Genomic DNA, 19,698 nt, shown 5'->3' on the forward strand with positions numbered 1-19,698 from the left:
TCCTAATTTCCTGTGTATTTTTTTTTTATAAGGCAAAGGGGCTCTTAAATCAACTGAAAACCATGCGATGATGGATGAAGGGGTGTGCAGTTTTATGAGAATGCAAAGCTTATTTCTGATTTCTATAAGCAATCAGACACACCCCATCGGGCCGTGCAAGTCAGTGTGGTTTGAAATATGACAACCTAAAATTATTTTATTTTAAAATATAAGAAAATGTGATATGATAGAATTATATGTTATATAATATTATAACATAATTATAAATCAGTGTATTTATGTACACATATAAAAAATGATTCATAATATATAATATACATAAATAAATATATATGTATTATGAAACCCTTTTTATTTTTCAAAATATTTTTATCATAAAACATGTCTAAAATAAATGGAAAAAGAAACAGTGCATATACTGGAGCACCGAGAGACTGTCTCGGTATATTGTTTTGAAAACATACATTTTTTGATGATCGATAAAATGAAATTGGGAAAGAAAGATTTCTGATTGTTGTCTATTTTTTTAATACGCCTTAAACTATTGGTCCATTTAACAAAGATAATAAAAAAATCCTTTGCCTGAGCCTTCCATATAATTTATTTTCATTTACAAGAACTTTGAAAATGTGTCATGTAACTTACTGATCTGTTTACTGATCTGTCACAGATTGCTACTTCCTTACTTGTGTGTGTGCATGTTGTAGTGAAAGGGGTTCTAGTAAGTTTAGGTGAAGTGCATCTGCCCTTGCTTAGCTTTAATAGCTATTCTCTCCTAACATATCAAATAGAGTCATCCAGATGTTAGCTTGGAGTGTCATTTCTTACATATAGAGACATACAACCATTTACCCTCTCATTCACAAATCATGCAGATACGTGGGGAGAAAAGGAGAACTCCATGCAGAAAGACCCCCAGTTGGAATTGAACCAGAGACCTTCTAGCTGTGAGAAGGAAGTGCTAACCAGGACAAATATTACCGTTGAATACATTTTTTTGTGCTGGTCTCCCGTTAAAAAAAAAAAAAAGAAAAAAAGAGATATTAAAATAGAGATATTTTACCAAGAAGTATCCACACCAGCTGTTTCTTTAAGCTGATGTTCTGAGCCCTTCTCCAGAAGTCCTACCTCCATCATATGAAAAACACTCCATGGATTAAATAGCATTTCATTAATAACCTTCATTTATTTTCTGGCTTATTCTTTCCTTTTCCCGCAGTCATACTTCGTCACCGACTATGACCCCACGATCGAAGACTCGTACACGAAGCAGTGCGTGATCGACGAAAGGGCGGCCCGGCTGGACAGTAAGCGCACGTTTTTCCCAAATGCACATACGCCCTTGTTTCCATGATATCAATTTCAAGACCGGGCTGTTTTTGTGCATACGTGTGTGTGTGTTTATCGGGGTGTATGTGTTTGCGTTTCAACGCATATATGTGTGTTTCTAGTCCTAGACACGGCCGGACAGGAAGAGTTTGGAGCCATGAGAGAACAATACATGAGGACAGGGGAGGGCTTCCTGCTCGTCTTCTCAGTCACTGACAGAGGAAGGTGATGACAGCTCTTTTCATGTGTCAGCTCGCTCTTACTCACTTTGCTCTCTCTCCCTCTCCGTCTCTTTCTCTCTTTCCGTTTTGATGGCTGTGTTTACTTTTCTCAGCCGCACTCTTCTAAAACCGCCCTCCCTCCGCCGTACACCTTTTGCCCGACGCTCTCGCTCGGTTGCTGCGCAGACTTCCTGCTCACTGTTGCTCTTGTTGTCATTTGATTTTGTTCTCGACACTTCCTCCCGTAGTCTATTGTCTTCCATTCCACGATTTACGTGCTGTCGCTTTCCATTTTTAAGCCTCCGCTCCAGTCCTGATAAGTCAAACCCGTTTCTGCAGTCAAAAGTTTCCCTTTAAATGCAGAGCCTCCTACAGAAATCCCCAGACTATATAATATACGATATCTAAAAAAAGATTAGAGCACATTTAACCGACCAAAGGCAAGGGAGTGAAATATTTAAAAAGTTGGATAAAGGTCAGAGGATTTTTTTGACAATTTCTATATCAGTTGTGACTTATTTGTTATAATTTATTTTACTACAAGTAAAGTAAATGACACAAGTAAATTCAACCATATTGCTATTGTTGTATCCAGCCCTCCCCACCCTCCCCTGTCTTTGTGTCCCTGCAGAGTGGTGCGGTAAGGTGCGCGCCCCTGCCCCCACTCTCAGTCCCTTCCCAATGTTTATGTTGTAAACAGTCTTTCCTTCCTCCATTTATATTAGTCAAGTCTTTCCAGATTTACTATGCGCTCGTCAAGCTGTCCTTGGGGCCAGCGGCTGGAATGCTGTTCTTGGGCTTGTACTTGCGTTCTGTGTCTCTTTTCATTTTTATTCAGTTAAAGGAGTGCATGTGGCTTTTAGATCACTGTATTCCAACGCTGGGGTCAGTGTATAGCGCAAAAGCAAACTCTAAACATGTGTATATATTTCACTTCCCCTTTCAAGCAGCTTTGTGAACCCTACAATGCCTGGGCGTGAGTTGCTGAACGTGTGGGTGTTTTTCTTTCGCTCTGCGGTTTGAATACATGTGCACGTGTGCGTGTCGAGACAAATGTGTGCATTTGAAGGCAAACACCCAACCGCTGTTTAATACCAACTTATATATGTTTCACAGCTTCGAAGAAATCTACAAATTCCAAAGACAAATACTCAGAGTAAAAGACCGAGATGAGTTCCCAATGATCCTTGTAGGAAACAAAGCAGATCTCGAACTACAGAGACAAGTAAGTCCCGACGGATTGCGGAGATGTTTACCAATAAATCTTGCTTGATCACCTGATGCCACAATGAGATACTCAAAAGTGGAAGCGAGGAGTGGACGATCGTTTCTGGCGTCGGGAAAGATGAATGGATGGATTGAAAAGTTAGTGTCGAAATGATGAGTTCTTTTTGGATTCGGCTGTCCCTTCATCCAGTGAACCAGCGGCGCCCTCTCATGGTGGAAGAGGAACCTGACACGATGCTATCAGAATCTCAGATCTCGTTTCCCCGAGGCTCCGGTTCCATTTTTGATTCGGTTTAGGCTTAGATGCTTGACTCTCTATATCGGCATGTTACAGATGTAGAGATGATTCACAATTTAAATTCAACGTTTTAAAGCCTATTTATCCATTGTCAATCCCGTTCTCTGCGATTAACCCATCATGGATGAACCATGAGCAGGAGGCATGTCGTCCACCATCAGAGCAGCTAGATCAGGGGGGCCCACACTCACACTTTTTCAGCATGTGAGCTACTTATAAAATGAACAAATCAAAATTATATACCCACAACAAATATGCAAAACATTCTTTATATGCACAGTACATGTTGATGTACCTTGCATAACCGCATGAGCTAATATTGCACTACACAAAATGAATATGTATTATGTATTATGTATATAATATGTAACATGTTTTTTTTCACATGCATCCGGGGTTTTATACAGTGGGTTTAAAAAAAACGGACAATGAAAAAATTAACTTTGCAATGTATTTTTTGCTTCAAAATTTGAAAACAAAATTATTTTTTTGATGAAAAAACATCTAGTGACATTGTTAAAACGATCTTTTCTTTTCTTATTTTTTATAAAAAACACAAAACAATAGCAAAAAATAAAAAAAACGGGTAAAATTAAAAAGATTAATTTAATAACCAGATTAGCCACCATTAGCCCTGTAAACATTACACCTCCTCTTTAACATGCTACTAATCAGTTTTCTAATAAATTCTAGTTGTAAAATTTCCCAAAGTGACAAGATTTTCTCTTTTAACTCAACAATATTTTAAGGCTGTCATTTCATCAATTCTTTTTTAACATTCATTTTTGATAATTCTAATAATAATAATAATAATCGTCATGTATTTTTTAGAGGAACAGTTCATTACATGTAAAGATTTTTATAATTTAGTTATTTACCTCCGTAAACACTAAAATATAGGAAAAATTTGGACTTAGCGCTAATTCTAGATAATGATTTTACTGGTCCAGCCCCCTTGACATCAAATTAGGCCGTATGTGGCCTCATGACCAAAATGAGTTTGACACCCCTGATGTACATTTTTTGTTGTTACCCACGTTCACTCTGATGACTTGCACTGAATTGAATCGTAGTCCAGTAGCTGCTTACAGCCATCCTTATTAACAATGACGTGACTTACCTGGAACGATGCTTCAGTCGTGGCTTTCGCTTGTGAAGTATGTTGTGTGAAAAGTGACCGCGATCCGGACAACTGGGATTTTAGTTCCTTCACCTTTCTCTTTCTCAGCTCGCTTTTTGGCGGGACGTCCGTGTCGTATTTTCCCCGAACAGTCCAAAAAAGCCGTTCCGCATAACTTGTCTTTGGTATTGTGATGGCAAAACGGCAGATGAGGCAAACGCACTTCGAAAATGTCCTCCTCCAATTCCGTATGAAAGTGATAAATCTTCGTCTTCTTACTCAGCCCGGCTCCCCCATTCATTTTATACCCTTTCTTAAGTTTAAGAGAAAAAAACCGAGGGCTAAAAATCGGAGGTAAGTTGCTGACTAGTTTGTTAGTTTTGCTGCACTTCTCGCCGTTTTTTGTGCAGGTGCAGTGACCTCAGTGTCAGAAAAAATCAGATATCATCTGACTGGCTGTCCTGTATATCAATCAAGTGATGGGGTGGATGATAGGCTGACGTTTTTTTTTTTAATGTCATGCGATCTACCAGTATTACCTTTGCGATCGACTGGTAGATCGCGATCAACGTATTGAGAATTTCAACCACGATAAATGAAATACAGTTGAATCCGGCTCAAGGCTTAAACACGGCTCGGCCTCTGCACATGCGGGTTTGATTTATATCAAATTTCATAGTGTAAAACATTAAAAATATGTAAATTTTTTTCCATTTTCTTCAGGTAACCCAAGAGGAAGGCCAGCAGCTGGCCAGACAATTGAAGGTTACGTACATGGAGGCTTCAGCTAAAGTCCGTATGAACGTAGACCAAGCTTTCCATGAGCTGGTTAGAGTAATCAGGTAGGTGCTTTTCTTCTTGCTCTTATATTTTGTGCGTCTCTGTAGCTTAAGCTAAATTTGAAAACCCAAGTCAAGTCAGATTTTATTTAAATAACAATCTATTTGTCTTATACCGCTTCATCGGCGTGCAGAACCGGACCAAAATGTTTAAGTCCCAGCTTGATGCGGGCGGCCTTCTGTCTTGACTGGTTGGCGTAAAAAGAGAGAAAAAGCAAGAGTGAGACAGTAACAGCTGAGTATAAGGGCTAGGAGGGTCAATTACTGCTCATACTAGTAATTAACACTGACAATCACATGGCAAAAGCTGAAATGATATAATAATAGCTTTATTATCATCAAAAGACATAATAATGGTGGAAAGCTGACGAGCTGCTGGAGCTGATCGAGCCACAACCCTTGGGAACCCGCGAAATGAGAGCCGAAGGGCTCAGTAGAAGATACGAGATTACTATCATGCATGATGAAGGGATGCGAGCGCAGACAGGATGGGATGAAAGAGGTGCATTGTGAGATATCCCTCAGCAGACTAAGCCGATGGTGGTGTGACCAGAGATATTTGGAAACGTAGATCAAAATTTGGCATTACCGTAATTTCCGGACTATAGATGCAACTTTTTCACACACTTGAACGCCGCGGTTTAAACAATAATGCGGTTAATTTATGCATTTTTACGGGCTAACGAGCTTCATGCCAACAAAATATCTAGCCTCGTCACATTGGACCAACCAAACAGACACCTCGGAACACACGCGTGTGGTTTACACGGGTGACAACGAGAGAGACTAAGGAAGTGTGTGAAGGAGGCATTCTGAGGCTGTTTAGTCAGACACTGAAGAAGATGACTTCAGCGGTTTAAGCGTGCAGGATAAAGACAACAATAGCGATCGGTGACTTTTCCTGGTAGGCTACTGTATTTTTTTACCAGACATGCTTTAGGCACGATTGGAAAAAAAGCATTTATGGTATGTATTCAATTAAAAGTCAAAAATATATTTCTGTGTAAATATCTCATGTTACAAATGGACACTTACAACTTATAGACAAGAGTGTACAATTTTTTTGTCTGTTTTCAAATTTTGTGGATGCAGCTTATATTCATGTGCGTACAATCCTCGGAAAATTCCAGAAATGAAAGGAACATGGTGATCATGTTTCCGATCTCCTTATTTGCTCCGGAGCCCAATCGTGTGACCAATCACTGCACGGAACACATTCTTCTATCTAGACGGAAGCTGCTATTATATTAAGATATGTTACGCTTCATATTTACTTGCCGAGACTGTAACAATGATATTTTTAACATTTTAAATTTCACCCAAGGACGACGAGAAGTTCAATATAAAAAGGAGATATTGAATTTTTTTCCACTACTTTTTTCCTTTCCCAGGAAATTCCAAGAGCAGGAATGTCCACCTTCGCCGGAACCGACAGGAAAAGAGAAAGACAAGAGCGGCTGCCACTGTGTGATCGTCTGAGTTGGCCTTATCACTGTAACTCTCGCAGCTACTTTTTCAACCCACTCTGCCTGACGTCGCGTCCCGCGGATGACCGACCCGCTGCCTTCTCCACATGCATGACTTCAGACGACTCTCGCCGAGATGCTCTGACCAGGAACGGCTGTCCCGAGGACTTCACTTTGGACATCTGACAATGCCAAATTTTAACACCACTCTACCTTCAACCGTAATCTAATCCCCATGAGAGAGTCCCAACACTAAACATTGCCTTCTGAATCAGCCTGACAAATTCATGTTTTGTACTGCGAAGGACTTCTCTTGCCTTGTAGTGATTTGTACTTGCTACCGAGATTGAATGAATACTATCTATAAACCCGAATGTCGCTGATTTTCTCTAGTTTCGAGTGTCTGAGCAGGACAGAGAGATAATCCCATCAAGCTTTGTGTATGTCGTGCCATCTTTACTCCCATGTGCTAATCTGCTACTGTACATAAGTGACATTTGTTGTGATTTTCAGTGTATTTCTAATGACCTATTAAATCACCACAGTACAGTGTGTGAGGTTGAGTTTGGTTTTACATATATATGAAAAAGTGATTATATATCAGTATGTACATAAATCTAATACATAGATAGCCGTTAATGCTACAGCGATATAACCTTCTGGCATTCTGCAGCCCATTTGTTTTTAATATTTTGTGGTTTTCTGCTATCATCTCAGCTGTCAACTGTACCCGATCTTTATAAAGTCTTAGGGACGGCGGGATTCATATCAGCTAACGCGGCGTAGCTTTGAAAACTTAAAACGAGCTTAACCCCCAACCCTTTTTGACCTCGCGCGGATTTGATTCACGATGCTCACTTCGATTCATATCATTCCAGTCTAAACGAATCATCTCCCGTCTGAAACGGACCGATTCATCTCTCCAGCGGCACGGAAACCTCCTTGTTCTGTTCCCCCCGAAACATTGTGTCACGTAAGCAAGGAGAGGACGGATCACGAGGCGGCCGTTCTCCGGCGGGACTTGAATTCAGTGGACCTACGACCCCGGGAGAATCGGCGACGAAGTAAACGCCGTGGTTTTCTTTCTTCACATCTTGTCACATAAACATCAAGAAAATCAGACGGTGGACTTTGACGTCATGTTTCTACTCTACTTTTATACGTTATTTTCTTATCAAACTAGGTGGTGAGATTTTTTACATGTTTATAAGTGAATACACCTTCGCAGCACGGCTGTGTATATGAATATATATATACATATATATGTAAAGAGGAGTATTTCATTCTTTCGGTTGATCAAGATGACGGCCCATGTCAACAAATTCTGATATTTTATTTGATAATCAAGGTTTAAAAATGGAGACTATATTTATGTGCCGGCGTGCGCCGCCACCGCCAGAATGTAAAATGCCGGGTCACCGCGTCGTCTCGAAAAACTGAAGCTTTAATCGGCCAGAATGAATAGTTTAGGAGTTTAGGGTCTCTCTCTAAAGAGAAAATCACTAATATTTCTGACGCATCAGTATATTGTGCCCTTTGTCTAGCTGACGCTGAAATAAAAATGTATTGAGCCATATAAAGGGGGGTAAAGCATTTATTTTGTTTTTTAGTTTGAGGTTTTTATGTGTATCATTAAAAGTCTACGTGGCTAGCCTCTCTGTCGGTGACATTTGTGACCGCAGGGCGATCTGTGACCATCAGCAGGCCATCACTCTTCACAGCGTGACTCCGGCCGCTGTCGTAGCTCGCCGTGACTGATTACCTCACGCGTAAAACTTTCTCTGCAATCCGGTCCAGGTTCTTCCCAGCCCCCTTCCGCGTCGGGGAGTCAAAATGTGCATGGATCATAAATTGGGAAATTTACGTTTTCCATCTGGATTTGGACTGCTCCCCTCGTTTTGTCAACCTTTAATCTACAATTACAGCGACATGGTTATCTTAATCGAATCAACATTTAAGGCAGTCACACTGACGGCTGTTAAAAGCCTCCCCATCTGTGCATGTACACTTATTATACCTATCGGCCTGCAAGTGCATGTCAACGGAGCGAATGTTGTCAATGGTTTTGTAAGTCAAACGTTGTGATAAAGGGTTAGACATGCATAGAAAACACGACCAAATGCCTAGTAGTCAACTTGCAGCCAGTTAGCAGATGAAGCAGAGCATTGTAGAATGATGGACAGCGAGTTATAGCGAGCTATATTTATTTTGGCTACTGTCTTATTTACATTAAAAGCAGGGATGGTTTCTGAGGAGGTGCTCTCAATTCTCATCGAATGACGGTCAAATTTGGGGTGAAATGATGTATCTGCTTGAAGGATTGATTTAAATCAATACCGTAGCATATAGAGCCCTTAATCTTAAACCCTGAAGGAATAAAAGTAGTGCGTGTGGATCCACTCCAATGTCCATTAAATTAATTTGTTTGCAAAATGAGGGAGAAGAGATAAAGGTGGGGATTTTCTGCACGCCCAGCTGCACTCCTGTCCAACTTTCCTCTCTGCATTTGGCTCATCGAGTCCGGTTTAAATCGTATCCACGATTTAACGTCGCCAGATCTGCGGACGAAGCGGATGTGTCAATTTCACGAAATTATAAAAGTTCGGCACATCCGGTTTTTTTTTTTTTAAACGTAATACACCTAAACCGAAGGCATACCTCCGCGTCATTGCGTTTTTCAAAATAAACGCAGCGTCGCGTCGAACGCGAGGGTTTAGCTTTCGGGTTTAAAACACTTAAAAGGAAGAAGAAATACAACTTCGTCGCGTTTTGAACCGCCGTCGACGGAAATCCACGCAACCTCCGTGCGCCAGGCGCCCCTCCGCCTCCGCTGCCCGCGGCCGCCGCTCAGCTCAGCGGACGCACAGCCGGGATCGCCGCGGCTCTTCTTCTCAGTCCCTTAACGCCGAGTCTTGCTGTCCGTCTTGTGCTTCGGTACAGCAGGAGCGCCAGATCTCGCCTTTTTCCCTATTTTACGGTGCATCCACCCATCCACGCAGCCCGCCGGAGACATGGACGGAGTCAGCAGCAACAGGAGTATGTCTTACAGTAGATGGAGTTATGACAGGTAAGCTCTGCTTCCCGTGGGAATAACACACGCTACTTATTTCCGGTCTGCTGCGTCTCATTTGTTTGTGTTTGTATTATTATTATTATTATTATTATTATTATTATTATTATTACCCTCATCATCATCATCATATTTATTATTATTGTTTTTGTTGCTGTTGCTGTTGTTGTTGTTCCCCACCCTCAGTTGACATGCACAATGTATCTATCTATCTATCTATCTATCTATCTATCTATCTATCTATCTATCTATCTATCTATCTATCTATCTATCTATCTATCTATCTATCTATCTATCTATCTATCTATCACAGCTAAAAGTTACAGGGGTGACTGCTGTGTACTGTGGCTGGATAATTGTGCAAATGTTGTGCTTGGGAATGAAAATCCTCACATTTCTTTTTGCGTTGTGTGAGGTTCAACACCTTAGATGGAATTAGTCGGTGTTGTTGCCGAGCAATGACACCAGCATCGTGTCTGTTTCCGTGCCTGTAACTTGGGAATAATGGTTCCAACATTTGTGAAACGCGCATGAAAACTAATAATGAATAGTATGCTGTCAACAGTTCGTTTTCACTGCATTCGACATCACTGGCTCTTTCCTCCATGAGAGTTTTCAGAGCTCTGTCTCGGCAATCGGCTGGTGTCTGGTGTGTTTCATATGCTTTTTGATGACATATGATTACTGAATCTATAATGTCTATAACCCTGTAAAGGAACAGTGACCCCTAGTTTAAGGAAGATGTGGCATCAGCCTCAGTCAACCAGTAGGAGTCAAACTCAGGTAACAATTCATATTCTCTGTCAGGAAGGCTGTCTTTCACTGTGTGTCCTTGATTTGATTTGAAGTTGTGTGGCGTCTGCAGTGACAAACAGATCTTGTGTTCAATTTCTCAATTTAATCTCTGTAAATCAACAGGACAGGTTGGAATGTGTTGTTCAAAAAAATCCAATGATCCTTCCAGCTGTGTTCATGATGAGCTGCAGAGCTTTCCTGTTGTCGTCTGTGCAGCTGCTGCACCAAACAGCGATACAGCTGGTCAGGATGCCCAGAAGAATGTGTGCATGATGGGTGTGGGGGCTTTCACTTGCTTGAGCTGGCAAAGTAGATGTGCTACTGTGCCTTCATCACCAGTGATGCAGTGTTGGTGGTCCAGGAAAGGTTCTCACTGATACGTGCACCCCCAAGAATTTGGTGCTACTCACTCTGTCCGGCAGTGGGGCGTGCTTGGTGTGGCCTCTCCATAAGTCAACAACAATGTCCTTGGTCTTGCTGACGTTCAGCAAGAGGTTGTTGTCTCTGCACCACGTGGTTAGAAGGTTGACCTCCTTCCTATAGTGGATCTCATCGTCCTCGGGGATGAGACCCACCAGAGCTGCGTCGTCTGCAAACTTCACCATGTGATTAGTACTGCAGGTCGGTTTGCAGTCGTGAGTTAGCGTGGTGAAGAGCGGGGGACTGAGCACGCAGCTCTGGGGGGCCCCTGTGCTGTATGATGGTGCTCAAGTTGCATCATGTTGTTGCCGACTCATTCTGTTTGTGGAATTCCGGCAGGCAGTCTCAGAGGGAGGTGTTGAGCCAGAGTTTTTGTAGTTTGAGCTGAAGTCCAGGAACAGCATTCATTTACATAAGAGTCTTTGGTGTCTAGTTGGGTGAGGGCTGGGTGGAGAGCTGAGCAGATTGCATCCTCTGTGGAGTGTTTGGCGCGGTATGCAAACTGGTAGGGGTCTAGGGTAGGTGGGAGGATGGATATTTTTATGTGACATGACTAGTTGTTCAAAGCATAGGGGTCAGTTCTACAGGGAGATATTCACTGGAACTGGATGGGGCAGGTTTCTTTGGCACGGTTACGACGACAGTGGATTTGAAGCATGACGGAACAGACGCTTGCCTCAGGGAGGTGTAAAAGATGTCCGAGAAGACGTCCGTAAGTTCCTCTGTACAGTCCTTCAGCAGCCGACCAGGGATGTTGTCTGGGCCTGCTGCCTTTCGGGTGTTGATCGAGGAGAGTGTTCTCTTCACGCAGGCAGCTGCGGTCCTCTGTGATGAGTGTTGTTTTGAGCCTCCGCCCGTAAAACCTTTATATTTACTAGATTTTGAAAAAAATGTTATTATTATCTGATTACTTTATGTTCATATTTATATTTATATTTGTATCTACATTTATATCTATATTTATATGAGTTAATGGGTGTATGTGTATATGACGTGTGAATGTGAGTGAATCTGTGAGTGAGTGGACCTGTTGGTCCTATGTCTCTTAATGTGATTGGCTTGTGACCTAAGTGTTTGCAAGATAATTAGTATAGATAGTGAATGAATGAATGAATCAAAATTGGCATTTGTTGAAATTGTCAAAAAAATGTTGGCTATACTCTGAAAACATTTGTTTTGGGTTGGCTAAGAGAAATAAACTAGTGTTGAGCGTGCATATTTTTGCCCTATTTATTAATTTTGTATTTATTTGCTTTTTATTTGAATGTGAAACATGAAGAATTAGGTTTCATTGTCAATGGTGCAATGGTACATTCCACATATGATTATGTTTATGCTACGTTATTATTGTGGAGAGTTACAAGAAGTCAATATGTATATTAGATAAGATAAGACCCCTATCAGGGAAATTCAGGTAAAATATATATGCAATTCTATACTGTAATACTTAATAATGCTCCAAAAATATATGGGCTTCCAGAACAATTTCCAGTTATCTTTTCCATGTAATTATTCACATTCACAAATCTGTTATAATATTTTATCCTTTATTAATCCCGTTCTCTGCAATGAACCCATCATGGATGAACCATGAACAGTGGACTGCCAGGGGAGCAGTTAGGGGTTCAGTGTTTTGCTCAGCAACACTTTGACACAGTAGGAGGAGCCGGGAATCAAACCAGGAATGTTTGTTTTAAAAGGCGATGGCTCGAGCTGCTGCGCCACGCCGTCCCCATGAAATATGTAGTACTTACATGTTTCACTTGCAAAGACAAAAACTGATGATGTGTATTTATTTACTCACAAAGTGACAGACTTGATAAGCAGTTGCATTTATCTGCTGTTGCTTTCTAGCCACAGGGAGTTTTCACAGGAACAGTTGGTGCTTGCACTTAAACTGTGTGCTGGCTGGGAAGTTCACACTTGGAGAGATGGAGGAAAAAGAATTGAGGAGAAGGTGCGGTTTAGATCCAGGCGCCATTATCAGGTTTTTAATATGAGATGAAGGGCGGCTTAACATGTACAGTTTTTTACGGGGATCCAAGAAATAAGACCCAGGGATTGCAAAGATAGACAATGAATTAACTGTCTGCAACATTATTATTATTATTATTATTATTATTATTATTATTATTATTATTATTATTATTATTATTATTGTCGTTATTGATATCATTGTCATTATTATCAGCATCATTGCCATTGTCAGTGTTGTCGTTGTCATCATTATCATTGGCATCATTTTCCTTCTTGTCATCGTTTTGTCGTTCTCATTATCATCATCATCATTATTAATGTTATTGATAATATTCTAGCATTACAGTACCAGCACCAAGTGAACCAATATGAGCAGCTCATTTTAACTGGCTTGTGCTTGTGCTTTTGCTTGTGAAGCCAGTTTACTGTTTTGCTGCTTGGCAACCGAGGGTACTGTCTTTTTTCAGTGTAGGTAGGGAAACTGTCTGAGGGGCTGATACTGATAATGATTTTTCTTATACGTCATTCATCCCTTGCTGCAAATTGTTAATCCTCTGCATTTAACCCTTCATGAATGGACCCTGATTAGTGGGAAGCCAATGAACACTGACTTGGGAGCAGAGTCCTGCTTGACCAGACTTGAATTGAACTATAGGCTCTGTGCATCCCTATGATGATGATAATAATAATGATGATGATGAATGTTATTATTATTATTGTTGTTGTTATTGTTGATATTGTCATTATTATTAGAATGGTGATGATTATTGATATTGTTGTTCTTTCTATCCTTCATCAGCATCAGTAATAATATAAGAATAAGAAATGTAGTCAAGTAAGTTGATTGAAAACTGTATGGTTTTGCCTCATCTGAAGATTAAAAAAAAAAAAAAATTCAAAAAAATCTTTCCGTTATACTGCTCTTCCCTTTCTTATTCTGAATTGCTTTTTTAACAATTCTTTTATGTTGTCCCGACAGTGAAGCGCATTTCCCCCAAAGACCACATGAAATTCTTATCCGGTCCTAAAAGAGGTTTCGCATTGTACAATACAGAAACAGAAATATATCTTGCCTGTCCCAAGCAAATACCGGTACTGAACATCAGTGTGACGACTGCTAGAGTTCAAGCCAGAGCCAGAGAGAGCAGAGGAGGCCAATGCTGTCAATCAAAAGACTGCCCAACTCTGCGTACTCTGTTTTCTGGATTGGACTAAATGCCTTTCCTTAATAACAATATGAAATATGTTCATACTGTCCTCCCTTGCTCTCCATTCTAAGCTGTCCACTCAAAGCTGCATTAATCCTAGGTGTGCATGTGTGTGTGGGATGTGCCTCTGGAGCTGTTTGTCACGATGAAACATGAGAGGTGGCATTACGTTTTTGAGATAAACAGACCGACTGTTTGGAGTGGACACTGTCCAGCTCTGAGCAGGATGCAAACGTCAAAATGTTCATGCATTTCCCTTCTAAGTGACAGGTAAATGTCTTGAAAAGGCTCAAAACTGGTGCCTTCTACGAATCATTTCCCAAGTGAAAAATGATATTTTATATTCATAATTAAGATATGGCTCATTTTTTTTGTTTTTTTTCTGAAAACACTTGAAAAAAAATGGCCATTATTTGAAGAAGCCCAAGATATCTAGATTAACTAGATATCACTGTAGTCTTTAAATAATTTCACTTGTCATAGCTATGATATACATAATTACATAATGCATTATGATGATACATGAAATATTAACATAGTGTATATTTCACTAAAGGTGATTTTTGCAAAGGTTGCTGTTTATTCTATCACTTGTTTGAAGAAGGAGGCCACACTCCTGTGCAAAACTATTGCCTCTTGTTTAACATACTCACACACACTCAGACAAACTTGCACACACATAATGCAGATGTACACATGCGTCACGAAGGCCGCCTGACAAGCCAGCTAGACTTTGGAGTCTCCTGCTATTGTACAGCTCCTCCATGTGTCCCTGACTCATCACTGCACATCCTTGTCGGCTGCCGACGAGTCCCCCTGTTGGTGAGGGACCAAAACGACCTGCTCCGTCTGCTGTTGGAGATACAAGACGTGTTATTGCTCACTGCAGGCAAAGCCGGACGTCAATCAATCACACTGATCGTTCAAATTCCCCGTCCGGTTTTAGCGCTGGCTTTTCTGCACGTGCGCCACTGAGGCTTTGGGGGCGAACGGCCTACCTGCGAGCTTTCGTATGATGATTAGGTCCTCCCGTTGCCATAGTCACGAGCGAGAGTGTGTCAGAGGAGGCGGCGTGACACACGAGAGGACGACATCGCCCGCCACCTCCTCACAAAGATGCTGAGTTAGGATGCAAATGTTGGTCCCAACCTGCTGTATGTGTTTGTGTGTGTGTATCCAGGGAGAGATAAGGTTAAAAAATATATTCTATCTAAGGAATCCCAAGCTACACCATGTTACAGCTTTTTAATCTTGGCATCCTTTTTTGATTTTAAGGTAGAAACCCAGGTATTGGTGGTGAGTGAGGGGTGGTCTTGGTAACCAAGTAATTGCAGGAAAGGACAGATCTGATGAAAAGTGCACCGAGGGAGTGCTTAGAAAGTGGCAGTCGTGTGTCTGCAGTCCTCTAAAGATAGAACTGATGTGAGCTGGCTGCTCGGCACCTGACAATGCGACACCCTCATTTAACATCTCTGCCTCACTGCTGTCTTTCCGTCAGCAGGGTGTCAGGTGTGTGTGTGTGTGCAAACACGCGCGCGTGCGTGTGTTTTAGCATGTGGGGAATGCAATATTTCCATTCCCCAGTTGAACAATTGGCAGGTTATTAACAGCTGAAAAGTTGGATAAACATTCTCTCCTTTTACTTTACTGCCCTGTACTGCACGATATAAAAAAAAGAAAAATTGCCCAAGAGAGAACGTTACCCAGCATTTCGCTGGGTAATGAGAACACAGGAAAAATGGACAAAAGCTTAAATTGTTCCGGGGTGGAATGTAAAATGATGGATTTCTTGACTATTTGCAAACAGAACTACACTAATTTTCCTGACGTCACCATGCATTCACATCTCACTGTTTTGAAAATTGGCATATAAAAATCTATTATACAGTCACACTCTCAACATCTTTCTCTGTATAAGTATGTAGGTATATTAGTACATATGTGTACCTGTGTACGTGTGCATACATATATATGCATATGTGAACATAGGAGGTGGAACAGGTTCAATTCTGACAGGAGGCATATTTTGTGTGGACATAGATAGATAGATAGATAGATCAATCGATAGATAGATCGATAGATCGATAGATAGATAGATAGATAGATAGATAGATAGATAGATAAATAGATAGATAGATAGATAGATAGATAGATAGATAGATAGATAGATAGATAGATAGATAGATAGTATATCTAAACATCGTCATCATATTAACCATCAGTCTAGTCTGTTCTGCCAGTAAAAAAATGCCCAATTTTTTAGATGCAGCCATTAATTTTTCCCCCTTTTCGTCATCATCACGATTTACAACCCTTTTGGTTCACTATCCGGCAGGGTTGCAATGATTAAGTATAAAAGTAACTTTTAACTTCATTAGTCATACAGAGCTCTAAAAATAAGTCTGAAAGAGCAGACTACAAAGTATTTCAGTCATCTTATTCAGATCATTAATATTCACATTGCATTGTTGATTCAAGCACCTCATAAATAAATATATCCCATTTTTTCTTTTTTTTTGCGCTTTATCATAATATAGTCTTAAATTTGTGAAATATCCTCAAGAAATTAAGCAAATGCGGTTGCATTCATTCAATTTATCAACAACCTTTGGCCTAGAAAAACCTCTTAGAACACATTGACATGCAGTAAATAAATATTTGTGATTTATGCTTCACCAGTCCAGTGAAAAAAACAAAATATTGTTTACTTGTCTCTGTGATTGATGAGTAGTTTAGGGGTACACATTAAACTAAAAATACTATTACTATGTGGTAACACATACAGTACAACCCTTACGTCACAATGACGTTAACTGGCAGTGGCCTGCAATTACCAGTGAATAGTGTCAACAAACACTTTATTACAGATTTATTTTGGTTGACTTTTAACTTGATCAGTTGCTGCTCCCGCTGGCTTAAACCTCCGGGCGGCTTATTAGTCTGAACCATACACTTGCCTGATTAGTCCCGACCAAATATTGCAAAAGCTTGTTGTCCATAATGAATAATACTGGCTGCCGTGTAAGTGATCAAGAAGCTGCCGTCGCTAATGTATTGTGAAAATTATATTGTAATGATTGAAAAAATATAATTGAGAGAACTCTTGATTAGCCGGTCAGGAACGAATTGCGAAATGATGAGATCATTTGCACGAGCAATATGGAAATCTTGAGTTGAGAAGGTGAGACGACACTCATCAGCAGCATCGATACACCAGAATGTGCAGAAGCCGGCTGTAAGATACGTAGTGTGTTTGAGCGGTTTGTTTGCTCCAAGAGGCGTATTTTGTAAATAAAAAGTCTTGTTCATGCGGAGCCTTTAACAGCGATGGCGTTTTCAGCCGAATACGTTGGCCGGGGGTCACAAATACAGCTGGATTTGGGAAAAGGGGGAAACACAGAGAGCTATTCGTGTATTTAAGCAGTCAATCGCCGCCTCACTGGGACAGGAGAACACTTGGACATCGGGCGCAAATTTTATCGAGCGTGGCATTTTAATCCAAATCATGTTTTATGCATGCCCTTTGTTGAGCATTGATAGATGGAATTTGTGTTGATACAAGGTCCCCCCTCTGTGTGTGTGTCTCCCTCTCTTTATTTGACTGACAGAGGCGCATCTCCACGACTGGAGCTGCTTCAGCAAAGCGCTTTCGCTCTTATTTGTCAACGTTTCCAGACACGAACGTGGCCGCTGTCTACCGCATCGTCGCTGGAACGGGAAACTTTATGAATTTAATTACACTCTCAGAAGGGGTGTGAATGTGCAAATTCACAGTAGTAAAAATATGATTTGAAAGATTTCCACTGTATATCGGGTCTCTGTGCCGCTCGATTGAAGTCGACGTTGTTTCACGTTTTGATAAAATGATTTTATGACCGCAATTTCCTCATGGTAAAACTCTTCCAAAAGATGATTCCAGTGTGTGTTTATATCCTTGCCTTTCTAGACTTGGTTTACCCGACAACGTTCCATTTTGTTGTCAGTCATCTTTTCAACCGTCTTCTTGAGACCCAGACTGTAGGAAAAACCATAAACGCTGTAGTTTACGTGCCATTTTGTGATGAACCATAACAAGCCCACACGCGGGGACTCTTCTTGTCTTGGCACAATAAAGAAATACGTGGGTACACCAGGAAGTGTAAACACCAACAAGGAAAAACTATTTAGTATTTGTTTTGACTGCCAATGAGGTGGAATAATTGCTTGGACGTCAAGAGGTGCCGGACATCAAGAGCTCCAGTCATTTTTCTTTTTCAGATTTCTCCTAATGTGAAGGCCTCCACTTTCTGTCTTTCTTTTTCTGGAATCTAGAGAGGAACTTAGAAGGTCTGAGAATACATGATACAATGGCCATTCCATTGTTCTACCAACATATTTCATTGGCAGTGAGCTCCTTTTTCCTTAGAGTGGGAAAGTATGCTGAAAAAAACATCACATCACTTAAGTTTACGGCTTTGTGGGAGCAAATGTGGATCGAAAAGCTCAATCCAAAGCTTGAATAATGTTACATAAATGTGCATGGAACATAACTTCAAGCATGGGAGATAGAATATCTCCCAATAGAAGAGGGAGTGGGTTTCTCTGTGCCTCTAGGGACCGCAGGCACCTGGAATTTAACCGATGCACGTGACACATAGCTCTAAAGCCTGGTGGTAGTTAAGACTAATCAACCCAGTAACGGGTCCCTCATCCACACCCACTGCTCTGCTCAAGCACGCACAGCGAGGGTGCAGGCCTGTCTATGCTGGGGCCTTGCTTTGGGCAGGTTACAAGAGCACAACCATGGGCAGGGCCGGGGAACCTCAGCGGAGACGACAACACGTCGGGGGCCGCGTTCGGAAATGAATGACAAATGGTCATTTGACCAAATTGTGGATGTTGAAGGCACAAGTTGAGTTTAGTTGCCCCCACTTATAAAACCTATAATGGACAAACAATTCAAGGAACAGGCCAGATATGCTGGAGGTCAGGTGAGGAGCTGAAATACAGACATCGGACACCATTTATTTGAGAGATTAGTTGTCGTTTGTATATTTGAGCCCAAGGAAACACATATGACTTTGGATCTTTAGAACCCATCGTTGATGAGAGAGACTCTTTGGGAAAACCCTTTCCACCCGTCCATCCCAAGTTTAAGACCCAGTTAAGTTCGGGAAAACCGGGATGACATCGTGGTACAAGCATACGATGATTTGGACATTTCCCTTTGGGGGATCTTTTACTGGCACTGCGCTACGTCACCTAAGTGGTAGAGATTGTCATTGAGAGGACAAGGGAGTTAAGAGACATATGAGTCAGAGGACCAAAACATTCCTGAGCCTGGAGCCATGGGAGAGACATATGAGATTCCAGTAATGGAATGGGTGACATCAGTTGTAAATAGCCAGCTAACAAAATGCAAGACATAATGAAAATGTACAGCATAACAAAAATATCAGCTGAATCCAAAGAAACATACCCAAGGGAATAAACTCCAGAGTAATGAGGAGTTAGTTCTGCACAGTGAGTCAGAAAAAATGGAACTTGAAGAAGGCCTCACCGTGACTAAGTCCATGACAAAACTGACAGGGGGCCCAATAAGTCACTTCTGAGGGTCTGTGGGAACGGAAATGCTTTCTATATGTTTGTCATGCTGATAATGAGTCAACACAGAGCATGCCAGCACGGTCTATATATAGGAGAAGCACACCTGATCTTCTTACACAATGACACATTATTAACCTTTACC

General features: G+C 41.1%; 2 protein-coding genes across 2 annotated transcripts in view; both read left to right on the plus strand.

The window, feature by feature from the left end:
* The window catches only part of rras2 (RAS related 2), a 29,301-nt gene extending 21,227 nt beyond the window's left edge, over nt 1-8,074 (plus strand). The window contains exons 2-6 of the mRNA XM_086175239.1: nt 1,220-1,307; nt 1,452-1,554; nt 2,667-2,775; nt 4,919-5,037; nt 6,426-8,074. Coding sequence (XP_086031365.1) covers nt 1,220-1,307; nt 1,452-1,554; nt 2,667-2,775; nt 4,919-5,037; nt 6,426-6,513 — 507 coding nt within the window. The 3' untranslated portion in view covers nt 6,514-8,074. The remainder of the gene's footprint in view (nt 1-1,219; nt 1,308-1,451; nt 1,555-2,666; nt 2,776-4,918; nt 5,038-6,425) is intronic.
* A 1,355-nt stretch (nt 8,075-9,429) lies between these two features.
* tub (TUB bipartite transcription factor) overlaps nt 9,430-19,698 on the plus strand; it is a 40,235-nt gene continuing 29,966 nt past the window's right edge. The window contains exon 1 of the mRNA XM_086175241.1: nt 9,430-9,567. Coding sequence (XP_086031367.1) covers nt 9,512-9,567 — 56 coding nt within the window. The 5' untranslated portion in view covers nt 9,430-9,511. The remainder of the gene's footprint in view (nt 9,568-19,698) is intronic.

The sequence above is a fragment of the Fistularia commersonii genome, chromosome 27, assembly GCF_037954325.1.
Source record: "Fistularia commersonii isolate RoL2024-O1a breed Wild chromosome 27, RoL_Fcom_v1.0, whole genome shotgun sequence".
NCBI lineage: Eukaryota > Metazoa > Chordata > Actinopteri > Syngnathiformes > Fistulariidae > Fistularia > Fistularia commersonii.